A 13,437-nucleotide genomic window follows, 5' to 3' on the forward strand; every position below is an offset into this window, starting at 1 on the left:
CCAATATTTGATGTAGAGAAGCTCCTAAGTCTAAAAATTTATTGCATTAGCTACTGTGGTCTTCCTATGTTACGATTTTGGTGATGCTGGAGTTCAATACTTAAGAACAGTCAAAATCCAACAACTGGCTATTCCACGGCAGCAAATTAAGAAGTGATATTTTATACTGAGACATCCATCCCTCTCTGATGAGAGTTTGCTATCCTACTAGTGACTCTTCAGATAACATTAAGAGACGGCACAACCAGCTAGTACACTGTGAATAGCTGATGCCTTGACATTGAAATGGGTGGCAGGTGGGTTTAAGGCTTTAGGGGATTCACGTCTTTGAGTCAATACAAAGATTGGCCGCTATGTGCTACCACCCCTGGATCATAAGGAGAAAAAAGAGCTTGTTTTCTAATATTCTTATTTATTCTTCCAGACTCTACTCATGGCGCCATCTTGGTAGAGCCTTTCCTTTCCTTGAACTACCACTTTGCTTCATGGGATTCGGCACACGTCCTTTCCCGTCTATGTTCCCAGCCAGAGGAATTGACTAACGTACAATTTATCATTGTATATTAAAATCTGCTATTTACTTACCTCCCATATCCTAGGCTAGTGCTTTGAAGGCAGGAAATAAGGGATGCCTGGGTGGCTCAATCGGTTGAGCTTTTGACTTTTGATTTTGGCTTGGGTCATGACCTTATGGTTCATGGAACTGAGCCCCAGGTCGGCCTCTGCAGGGACAGCATGGATCCTGCTTGGATTCTCTCTCCCTCTCTCTGTCCCTCCCCCACTTGTGCTCGTGCTCTCTCAAAATAAATAAATAAATAAATATATATATATATATAGAAAAATCCATAAAGGCAAGAAATATATCTTATAATCATCTCTGCCTCCATAATACCAAAGCAAAGCCCTGCTCATAGCAAGGTGTTTATGTTTAAAGGGTATGTGAGCAACCGGACGCTACCTGCAGATTCAGGCACTAGAAGGCATATCTGGGTGTCAGAAACTATTCTCCCTCCCTCCCCGGACCCCCACCCCCCCGGCACTGGCTGCCTCCCCTGCTTCTCGCCCTTGCCAGTGGCAGACACTGCTGTCCAGCCTGCCTGATCGTGTGGGCTCTGCAATACATGGAAATAAAGCTTTGTTCTCAACAGACTGTCCTCATTTCATTTTCTGGACCATTTGTTAGTCTTCTTTCCTTCCCTTCATCTGAATCCCAAGGTTTAGGACTGCAGAGCCGGGTGGCATGGATTCAATCTCCCTTTCCTTCTCTGGGATGTGCAGCAGATGTTCCCTTGGAAGGCGGTGGCAAAAGCAGATGGAAAATTAAATAGATAACAAGCTGGAAAATGTCAAAGCCCGGCCCTCTTTATTCTCAACAGACGTGTTGGTTGTGCAGATAGAAAAAGGGGTCTTTGCGTGCTGAACTCCCTGGAGACTAATATGTTGGCTTAAGACACATACTCCTTTGGGCAAAACCCAGGATTCAAGAGGCTGGCAGAAAGAACATCCACTCGTCTCCCAAAGCAGCAAAACACATACAGATGGCACCTGATATCCAGATTCTGCCGCTTTTTTCAAAACCAGTTTAGTCCTTTATGTCTCTTAGAAAGGTTACAGGCAAATGAAGGTTAATAATATGTTTCTCAGATCCCAATACTGTTTATTCGTGTCATTGAGAATTGTCATTGAAATTAAGGAAACTGTTAATACATTAGCATTAATATTTCTGTTTGTGCCTTTGGAAAACCACTCTGTAAACATCTCAATCTGCCTATTTTATTTTTTTTTTTTGTATGGAGCTGTATGTATCCTGTTCAAGATAAAACTCCAGCATTGGAAGCACAGCCCTTTAAAATCAGGTTTCTTAGGGCACTGCCTGTGCATTTTAATTGTCAGATCATTTCTCAGAAAGCAAGCTCTTGCCCATCCGGGTGATGGAAGAGTAGAGACCCCGGCTATTCACCCACCATGAATCATCTGAGTTAATTAGGAAAATCAGAGTATCAATCTTCCCTGTTTGTATTTGCCCTACTTGAAAATTAATCAGGTCTGTGACATGCAGCCTCAATGTCTTCTTGCTTATAAGATCAGATACTATCGGATTTAGCAGGAGGTCAGGCTTCTGACCGCCTTTTGATCTAAGCCCCTGCAGCCATCATGTTCTGGTGTGAGGCGGCTGTGCCGGCTTCTGTAACAGGAAAAAACGTCACTTTTACAAAGATAAGGTTATCTTTTTTTCTTTTTCTTCTGTTCTCCAAACTGTTACTATTTAAAAAATAGTAACTGGGGGCGCCTGTGTGGCTCAGTTGGTTGGGCGTCTGACTTCAGCCTAGGTCGTGATCTCATCATTCTCGAGTTCAAGCCCCGTGTCGGGCTCTATGTGTGGAGCTAGAGTGTATTATGCCAAGTAAAATAAATCAATCAGAGAAAGACAATTACCATGTGATTTTACTCATATCTGGAATTTAAGAAACAAAACAGATGAAGCTAAGAGAAGCGGATAAAACACAGAGGCAAGCAAGCCGTAAGAGACTGTTAACAACAGGGGACAAACAGAGAGGAGTGAGTGGATGGGGGAAATGGGTGATTGACGTGTGTTAAGAAGGGCACTTGTGATGGGCAATGCGTGTTAGATGTAAGTGATGAATCAGGAAATTCTACTCCAGAAGCCAATGCTAACATGTTAACTAAACCTGAATTTAAATAAAATCTTAGAAGGAAAAAAACCACAAAAGCTAACCAACAAACAAAACAAAATGTGAAGTTCACTTGCAAAAGATATTAAAAAGTGGTTCTATTCTTGATTTATTTCTCATCAAGGATAGAACAGGGGACCCAACTTCTTGCATTCATCTTTATAACCTCTGCATTCTTTAAGCCATATCCTCTTCCAGATCATTTCATTTTCCAGAACCTCTTCAAAATTCCATCTCAGTCTCTAATCTGATTTTATTTCCTTTTCCTCTTTTCTCTCCTAGATCTTCGTATGTACATTGGTGAAGATTTCTTCCCTTCTCCTCAAGCCACTATAATACTGGTTCTATTTACCTGGACTGATTTCCTTATTCTACAAGTAGAAAAACAAGAAAAACAACAACAGGAGGATTGATGGCCATGTTGGTGGCATAGCTTTTGAAACTCCTGGAATCCACTCATAAAGACAGAGCAAACAGATAAAACCACCACCACCGACAAAAAAGCCACCGACAACAAATACAACAAAGCTAGATTTGGAAGTATTATCATGAAACTCAAATTATAAGTGTGTAAAAGTAAAACCACTGACAGACAAAAAAATCTGCAATGCCTGGGGTCACTGGATACATAGGAAGAAAACAAGGGAAGTAATGGGACATACGACAGACCTGAGGACAAAAGAATCTAATACAGCCAACAAATATTCACTAGAAAGTATGATTAGCTAACTTGAGAACATTAGCTAAACCCAGAAAGAGTTTTACCCAAAAGTGGATAAACATAAATATCCCAGTAAAGCCTACAGGGGCTAGAACTGTAGAGGACCTGTGAACTCTTAAAATCAACTAGCTAATACTGTGAGCCAGGAGGGCCCCACACTGAAAGGAAACTGTGGGAAGTCACATCAAAGCTGAGCAGGACAAGGTCACAGCGATAAAGAAAAGAAGATACACTTAAAAGTAGGGGAGAGTAACAGAGCCAGGAACTCTCAGAGGGAAAGTTACTAAATTTTTTCTATACGACAAGATAGTCTCTGACCAGGGAGCTCTGTGAAGCCGGAAAAAGTATTATTAACATAAGCGTCTTAAAAAGTCAGGAAAATTAGTATTTTTTTAAAGTTGGCTGCAGAAAATTATTAAGGTTAAATTTTATATATTGTACTATAAGAAAATGGGAATTAAAGAGCAGAACACAATTACTGCAGACAATGAAAGCACACCAGAAAGACAAAGTTCACAAAACACATCAAAAGTGTAACCAAGCATTTTAAAATGAGAGAAGAATGGAGAAAAGAAACTGAAGAAATGAAAGAACAACATGAGTCAGAGTTAGAGTAGCTCAGAAACAAGGTGACAAAATTCAGAAAAGAATTAGAAGAAAATTATTTCAGAAAGGAAGTCTAAATTAGATGGAACACAAGAACACAGAAACATAACATATAATACTTTAATACATAAAAATGAAATGGAGGCAGTCTTTAAAAATCAAAAAGAAATAAGGAAAAGCAGAAAGATTGGAGACAAAATAACAAATACTAAAGACAAAACTCAACACACTAGAATAGAGTTCTTAAAGAAGTACAGAAACCACTAAAGGAATAGTGCCAATACTAGAATCTATAATTCAAGAATGCTTTCTTTAAATGTTTGTTTAATCTGAGAGAGAGCAAGCACGAGTGGGGGAGGGGCAGAGGAAGAGGGAGAGAGAATCCCAAGCAGGCCCTCCACTGTCAGAACAGAGCCTGACTCGGGGCTTGATGTGACTGCGAGATTATGAGCTGACCTGATGTCGAGAGTTAGATGCTTAACTGACTGAGTCACCCAGGTGCCCCAGGAATGTTTTTCTAAAATATAAAGACTTGAAATTAGATATTCAAAGTGTGAAAGGTGAAATACAATGAAGCCATGGCTGTCAAGGGTTTTAGCAAGAGACTTTTTTTTTTTTTATTTATTTTGAGAGACAGAGACGGTGCAAGTAGGGGAGAGTCAGAGAGAGAGAGATACAGAATATGAAGCAGGCTCCATGCTAGCTGTCAGCATAGAGCCCGATGCGGGGCTCAAACCCACCGACCCTGAGATCATGACCTCAGCCAAAGCCAGACGCTTAACCGACTGAGCCACACAGGTGCCCCTGTCAAGGGTTTTAAAGTGGAGCCAGAAGATCATTAAGGAGGTGAGCCTTATGCACACCATCTCACAGGTGGAACCATGAACTTTGAACTGGGCCAAACCACAGATAATCAAATATTCTGCAAGAACACCTATAACTTGCGATAGTATGAGACTTTTGCTTAGTGATAGCCTTAGCAACTAATTATGTTTAGATAAGATTAGTTTTCTGTCCCCAACATCAATCAAAATTCTTTGTAAACAACTTATAAGGGCATTCTCATTTTGTCATTAAAAATCCCTGACTTTTGCTCCCTAGTGGGACACTATTTAGATTGATACCCAAATCTGTGTACCCCAAATGGCAATTATTTTTCCCAAATAAATGCTTTTGCTTATTAATTCTTGCCTCTTGAGAATTTCAGATTGACCAAAGCACACCATATACCTAAGAATATCAACTCAGAACAAACATCAAGGCATAGTTCTGTAAAATTACTGGGCTTTAAAAGACAAAGAAATAAAATTCTTTGTGCAATTAGACATAAAGAGCAAATGACTTATGGGGTAAAAAAAAAAAAAAAACACAACTGGATTATAATGAGACTTTCCAAAAGCAACCTTTTTACATCAGAAGAAAATGACCTGCACCGTGAGAAGGCACTCAGCAAAAGCTAGAGTATGAGCCCCTCTCTAAAAGACTGCAGGGTAATCTGTAAATTAAGAGATGTTTAACACCCATAAAAATGGGTGCAACTGAACTATAGTTTTAGAGAGGAGCATCAGTGTGATGACACCACAATACAAGGGAATAATTACTAGAGGAATCTGTTTGCTCATTATATCCAGGTGGAGAGAAAAAATTGGGACAAGGCACATGGAAGATCTGGGTTGGTAGGTTTGGTTTTTGATCTGGGTGGTGGTTTAAAAAATGTTTGCCCATAATCATAAAGTTCTCCATGGGATTTGTGTGACTTTCCTCCTTTTCCTTTTATTTTTATAAAAGGTAAGATATGTGTAGGAACCAACCTGGTAGAAATCCACTATCCTCATATTTTTGAGAGACTGTGGGAGTAGAAAGATAAGGGCTATAAAATACAGAAATCTTTGGCAGGCATCAGGACAAGAAAATCTGTAAACACTTCCAAATTAGTAATTTTTATCACCTCTCATATACTATCTTCTCAACTGCTAGCCTGTATTTTTCTGGAGTGTAACATAGAACCAAATGTTAAATTTTTCAGCATGAAGAGCACAGAGCTATATTCATACATAATTTGGGCTAAATTTATGTTTGTTGATGTTGTAAATAAAACATCATTAAAATTTCTTCCCATAAACATGCTGTTTTCCACCTTATAACTCACACACTTTTCTTTGAATATCATTTTTAAGCACATGTAATACCTCAAGGGCAACATGCACTTGTAATCTGACTCCTCCTAAACAGTGTGTGTCAGATGGATAGTTCTATTTTAACCACAATCTTAAAATATGTTGAGTTAGTATGTCTAAGTTACTGAGTTTTTCAGAGACAAATACATTTTCAAAACGTCATTTGTGATCTTTCAGCTTCCAAAGACATATTATCTTTGTCTTTGATCTAAACAAACTCTACGACAGAGAAATAATATAGTATTAAAGTATTAGGCGCATTTCCAAAGAGCATAATATATGGGAAATAGTAGATACTTAATATATACAAGCACTTACACACCTTTGGACTCAATCTGCATTTGTGGCCCGCTTATGAACAGAATACCAAAACATTCCAGTAACGTTTTATTCAGGAAGAAATAGGACTGGTAATAGATCACTTCTGCAGAATAATAAATAGGCAGGATTTTCACTAGTGGGACTGAATTAAACACAAATGTCGTATTTCCTTAAATATGAAGTGTCATTAATTATAACATGCACCTTTTTTTGTATTTTGTACACCATTAGGAAATAAAAATATTTGTAATTCAGTTTTATACCATCAAGTGCAAAGTGCATCCTAATTGCATAGATGTTAAAAAGTGAAAATATACACATCTTACAGATTGATGAAATACAGAGTTTTGCCTCATTTCAGTAATGAGTAACAACAAGAATACAGATGATCTCTTTGTACCCGTATTTTCATACTGTTATGTCTTTCATATTTTAAAATCTGGGATATTATACAAAGAGACAATACTAAACTTTCTCCCACAGGTTCGAGAAAATGGTCAATGCAAGAAGAAACTGGGTACAGGCTGAAATCAAAGCCATGGCTTGCCTTTCCTTTTTAAAATTAAAAAAAAAATGTTTATTTATTTTTGAGAGACAAAGAGCACGAGCAGGGAAAGGGACAGAGAGGGAGACACAGAATCTGAAACAGGCTCCAGGCTCTGAGCTGTCAGCACTGAGCCCGACCTGAGGCTCAAACTCACAGACTGAGATCATGACCTGAGCCGAAGCTGGATGCTTAATGGACTCAGCCACCCAGGTGCCCCATGGCTTGCCTTTCTTAAAACTGTATTTGTGTCAAGGTCTCCTGGCTTGCTTTAGTAATATCTAGACAGGCTTAGTTGAAATATTCATAAGCATCATGAAGAATAAGTTGAGCATTCATGGTGGAAGTGTTTCTAGGGCCTAAGGTCACTAACATAATGCAACCTGCTGATACATACCTACACCCTAGCTGTTTTTCAAATAATAAAGACCCCCTAATTCCTAGGTAATTAAAAATCTGTGGGGAACTATACAGGGAACACACAGAACAGCAGACTACAAAAATCTATATATATCCTCTTTTCTAAAAAAATCTTCTAGATGTTATACAGATTACTTACAATCAATTCTGAATATCTTATTTTCAGACTGGTAAATTAGAAGGTAATACTTATTTTAAAAAATGTACTGGAAGCTCTGCTTTTGGTAACAGAAATAGTTAAATTTCCTAAAAAATATTACTTTTATAAAATTATTAAAAGTATGGCAAATATTTTAAATGTATAGCTGAGCTTTTAAGAAAGTAAGAAAAAAAAAACCCAGCAGTGCCCAAAACAGGAAACAGATACACATACTATGAACAGGAAACACCTACAGACTATATAATCTAGCACTGAAATCCGTGCTGTCCTGTAAGCATTTTCTTTAGCCAGGAGTGTCACATTTTAGATTGTAACAATTTTGGGGGGGAGATGAGTCAAAGTGGAGGCTTAGAATTGTAACACTGAGATGATCATTATTGCCCATAAACAAAGGAAGATGACATACTGTCTCAGGCTTAGCTATGGGTACAAAAAATTCTTAAAAATTTATAGCCAAAGCTAGTCCACATTAGAATCTGAAGTTCAATATCTCTACCTGCAGGATACAGGAAATCCCTAAACTGAGAGATTAATTTAAAGTACTTCTGTATTAGTAATATCCTGGGCCCCCTTTTATAAAAAAATATATTCTTTGTTTAGGACATACATTATCAAGCCAGATTTCTCAGAATACCCAAAGATTTAATCTTATAAGTATGAATTCACAGCTAAAAAAATTTCAGTCTAACCATGTATTCATACTACACAAAGAAAAAAAAGATCCTAAAAAAGAGTTAGCAGAAACATGCTTCAGTGCTCAAAGGTGGGGGGCAGGGGGAAGGTAGTTGAAACATGAGGGAGAGAGATTATAACAAAGCCAGGCAGATTTCAAACGAAGCAATAAAAACTTAAAAGAAAAAAGGAACTAAACACTTAATGAACAGGTTAAATAACAGATTAGATACAGATAAAGAGAGAATTAGGGAGTCAGAATATAAATCTGAAGTAATTATCAAATTGAAGCACAAAGACAATATGCAATAGAAGAGACAGAGAAAGGATCTAACTTTCTACACAATTCAAAGAGGTGAACAAAGAAAACTGAAAAGAGGCAACAGCCAATAATTTTGCAGCATTGAACAAAGGTATGATATCTCAGATTCTGGAAACATAGCAGAAGCCAAACAGCATAAATAAAATAGAAATCAGCACTTGAATGCAATATAATAAAACTTCTTAAATAATAGAAATACTAATATTTTATTTTCACTTCCCTCCTGAGGGACCTGCAGCTGAAACAACATGAATAAATCCTTGTTCCAGCTCCTTCTGGACATGCACCTGTTAAACTAGTAGACGTGCTCTTCTATCTGCCACAAGGCAGACGGCATTTTAGACACTGCATTTTAGACTTTCAACAAATAAAGGATATATTGGACTTTTCCCTGCTCCCTTCTGAAGTCATTGGTCCTGTATTTTTGCCTAATTTTTTCTATGATGCATTCTTATTTTTCCTTATTGATTTACAAAACTTCTTTAAATGTTCTTGATACTAATCCTTTGATAGCTCAGTTTTACAAATACATTCTCCTGCTTTTGGGTTTTTTTTTCAAATTCTAAGTGCTATCTTTTGAAGTATAGATCTTCCTGAATATAATAAAGTGAAAGTGATCAGTATGTCATAATATACTGAATCTTGTTTATGAAATACTCTATGCCAAAGTTACATTTTCTAATTTAAAAAACCTCTTATGTCTTTACTCTTCTTCCATACTTTTTTTTTTGCCAAAACTATCACAAATTAGAGTCATTCTGTGACTCCAGCATTACCCTGATACCAAAACCAGATAATGCACTACAAAAGAAAGAATTACAGGTCAATATCTCTGATAAACATACATGCAAAAATCCTCATCAAACACTAGCAAACCAAATCTAACAAAAAATTTTACAAAACTACTCACCACAATTAAGTCAATTTACTCCTGGGTTGCAAGGATGGCTCAATATTTGCAAGGCAATCAACATGATAGATCACATCAAAAAGAGAAAGTATAAAAAATATATGATCATCTTAATAGATGCAGAAATAGCATCTGACAAAGGACAAAATCCATTCATGATAAAAACTCTCAAAAAAGTTGGTTGAGAAAGAACATACCTCAACATAATGAAGGCCATAAATGAAAAACTCACAATGAACACCATACTCAATGGGAAAAAACTGACAGTTTCCCCCCTAAGATCAGGAACAAGACACAAAACAAGGATGTCCACTCTCACCACTTTAATTCAACATGGCACTGGAAGTCCTAGCCAGAGCAATCAGACAAGAAAAGAAATAAAAGGTCTCCAAATTGGTAAGGAAGAAATAAAACTTTCACTATTTGCAGATGAAATGATACTCTACATAGAAAACCCTAAAGAGTCCACCAAAAAAACTACTAAAAGTGATTAATGAGTTCAGTAAAGCTGCAGGAATATAAAACCAATGTACAGAAATCCACTGCATTTCTACAAACCATTAATGAAGCAGCTGAAAGAGAAATTTAAAAAGCCATCTCAGTTACCATTACACCAATAATAATAAAATGCCGAGGAATAAACTTAACCAAAGAGGTGACAGACCAGTACTCTGAAAACTATGAAACACTGATGACAGAAATTGAAGACAACAAAGAAATGGAAAGACATTCTGTATTAATGAGCTGAGAGAACAAACATTTTTAAATGACCATACTATCCAAAGAAATTTACAGGTTTACTGCAATCTCTATCAAAATACCAACAGCCTTTGTTTCCACAGAGCCAGAACAAACAACCCTGAAATTTGTATGGAAACACAAAAGACCCTGAATAGCCAAAGAAATACTGAAAAAGGAAAACAAAACTGGAGGTATCACAATTTCAGATGTCAAGTTATATTACAAAGCTGTAATAATCAAAAAAGTATGGTAATGGCACAAGAATAGACATATATATCAGTGGAACAGAATAGAAAACCATGAAATAAGGGTGGCTCAGTTGGTTAAGTGTTCAACTCTTGGTTTCGGCTCAGGTAATGATCTCATGGTTCATGAGATTGAGCCCTACATCATGCTCTAAGCTGACTGCAAGGAGTGTGCTTGGGATTATCTCTCTCCTCCTACCCTCTCTCTCTGCTCTTCTATAAATAAATAAATTTTAAAAAAGAAAACACAGAAACAAACCCACAATTACATGGTCAATTAATCTATGACAAATGAGGGAAGAATATGCAATGGGAAAAAGACAGTGTCTTTCAACAAATAGTGCTGGGAAAACACGACAGCTACATGCAAATGAAACTGGACTACTTTCTTAAACCATACACAACCCCCCCCCAAAAAAAAACCACTTCAAAATGGATTAAAGACTTAAATGTGAGGCCAGAAACCATAGGCATAAGGCATAAAGGAGAGCACAGGCAGTAACTTCTCTGACATCAGCCATAGTAATATTTTTCCCTGTATGGCAAGGCAAACAAAACCAAAAATAAACTACTGGGACTACATCAAAATTAAAAGCCTTTGCAGAGCAAAGGAGACAATCACTAAAAGTAAAAGGCAACTTATTGAATGGGAGAAGATATTTGCAAATGGCATATCAGATAAATGGGTAATATTCAAAATATATAAAGAATTTATCATACTCAATACCCAAAAAACAAATATTCCAGTTAAAAACAGGGCAGAAGACATGAAAAAGCATTTCGCCAAAGACGACGTCTAGAAGACCAACTGACATGTGAAAAAACGCTCAACATAACTCATCATGAGGAAAATGCAAATCAAAACCACAATGAAATATCACCTCATACCTGTCAGAATGATAAAATCAAAAACACAAGAAATAAGTGTTGGAGAGGGTGTGGAGTAAAAGGAACCTTTGCATATTGTTGCTGGGAATGTAAACTGTGGAAAACAGTATTGAGGTTCTTTGAAAAGTTTAAAATAGAACTACTCTACGATCCAATAATTCCACTACTAGATATTTACTCCCAAAATACAAAAGCACTAATTTAAAGGGATACATGTACCCTTATGCCTATTGCAGCATTATTCACAATAGCCCAAAATATTGAAGCAGCCCAAGTGTCCATCAATAGATGAATGGATAAAGAAGATATGGGGTGTGTGTGTGTGTGTGTGTGTTTAAAATGGAATATTACTCTGCCATAAAAAGAGTTAACCTTGCCATTTTCAACATAATGAATGGAGCTAGAGAGTATTATGCTATGCGAAATAAGTAAGAGAAATACAAATACCATATGATTTCACTTATATGTGGAATTTAAGAAACAGACAAGGGTGCCTGGGTGGCTTAGACAGTTAAGAATCTGACTTCAACTCAGGTCATGATCTTGCAGTTTGTGAGTTCGAGCCCCACATCAGTGTCTGTGCTGACAGCTCAGAGCCTGGAGTCTCCTTCAGATTGTGTCTCCCTCTCTCCCTCTCTCTACCCCTCCCATGCTCATGCTCTGTCTCTCTCAAGAATAAACAAACATTCTTAAAAAAAATTTTAAAAAGAAACAAACAAGTAAAGAAAAAAAGTGAGAGACAAACCAAGAAACAGACTCTTAACTATAGAGAACAAACTGGTAGCAGAGGGAAGGTGGGTGGAGGGATGGGTGAAATAGGGATGGGGATTGCAGACTATACTTCTCATAGTGAGCACTGAGTAATGTATAGAATTGTTGAATCATTATCTTATACATCTGAAATTAATGTAATGCTGTTAACTATACTGGAACTAAAATGAAAACTTAGAAAAATTGATTACTCTAAAGCTGGATTATTGTGGACATACAAATCTCTAAATTTCTAAAAGTTATTTAACTATAAACTTATTATTGTTGAATTTTATGGTATGTAAATTATGCCTCAAGCTATTAAGCCATCTATAATATATTGGTTTTTTAAAAATATTTTTAATGTTTATTTGTTTTTGAGAGAGAGAGAGAAAGAGAGAGACAGACAGAGCATGAAAAGGAGAGCATCAGAGAGAAAAGGAGACACAGAATCTAAAGCAGGTTCCAGGCTCTGAGCTGTCAGCACAGAGCCTGATGTGGGGCTCAAATTCATGAACTGCGAGATCATGACCTGAGCCGAAGTTGGACATTTAACCATCTGAGCCATCCAGGCAGCCCTGTTTATTTTCTAAAAACAATTATATATTTATTTTTAATCAGATATTTGTACTTAAAAATACATGTATCTTTGCATGCCCATATTCATTTGCTATATACATATATATTTAAAATTTTTATTGTTTACTTTTTTATAATAGTTTATTGTCAAATTGGTTTCCATATAACACCCAGTGCTTCTCCCCACAAGTGCCCCCCACCATGACCATCACTCCCTCCCTCCCTCCCCCTCCCCTTTCAGTCCATGGTTCGTCTTCAGTATTCAGTAGTCTCCCTTGATCTGTGTCCCTCACTCTTCCCTGCTCTCTTTCCCCCTTCCTCTCCCCATTTTGAAGGAGAGAAAGAGAACGAGCACAGGGAAGGGGCAGAGAGAGAGGGAGACACAGAATCTGATGTGGGCTCCAGTCTCTGAGCTGTCAACACAAAGCCCCAGGCAGGGCTTGAACTCACAAACTGTGAGATCATAATCTGAGCTGAAGTGGGACACTTAACCAACTGGGCCACCCAGGCACCCTACGCACTATAATAATGGTAAGTGGTATCTTCTATTATATTCATAATTTATTCATCCAATTCCATACTGTTGGACTTTTGGGTTGTTTATAATAACAAAAATTAGAAATTATTATATGAACATGTTTTATACATATGCTTAATTATTTCCTTAAGCTAATTTCTAGGAGTGAAA

At 37.2% G+C, this 13,437-nt stretch overlaps 1 protein-coding gene across 1 annotated transcript in view; it reads right to left on the reverse strand.

The window, feature by feature from the left end:
• LOC115284890 (N-terminal EF-hand calcium-binding protein 1-like) overlaps positions 1-9,790 on the reverse strand; it is a 58,474-nt gene extending 48,684 nt beyond the window's left edge. The window contains exons 1-2 of the mRNA XM_029931347.1: positions 9,744-9,790; positions 2,125-2,185 (exon numbers count right to left, since the gene is read on the reverse strand). Of these exons, the coding sequence (XP_029787207.1) occupies positions 2,125-2,185; positions 9,744-9,790 (108 nt within the window). The remainder of the gene's footprint in view (positions 1-2,124; positions 2,186-9,743) is intronic.
• Positions 9,791-13,437: the final 3,647 nt, after the last annotated feature.

The sequence above is a fragment of the Suricata suricatta genome, unplaced genomic scaffold (assembly GCF_006229205.1).
Source record: "Suricata suricatta isolate VVHF042 unplaced genomic scaffold, meerkat_22Aug2017_6uvM2_HiC HiC_scaffold_25, whole genome shotgun sequence".
In the NCBI taxonomy this organism is placed as follows: domain Eukaryota; kingdom Metazoa; phylum Chordata; class Mammalia; order Carnivora; family Herpestidae; genus Suricata; species Suricata suricatta.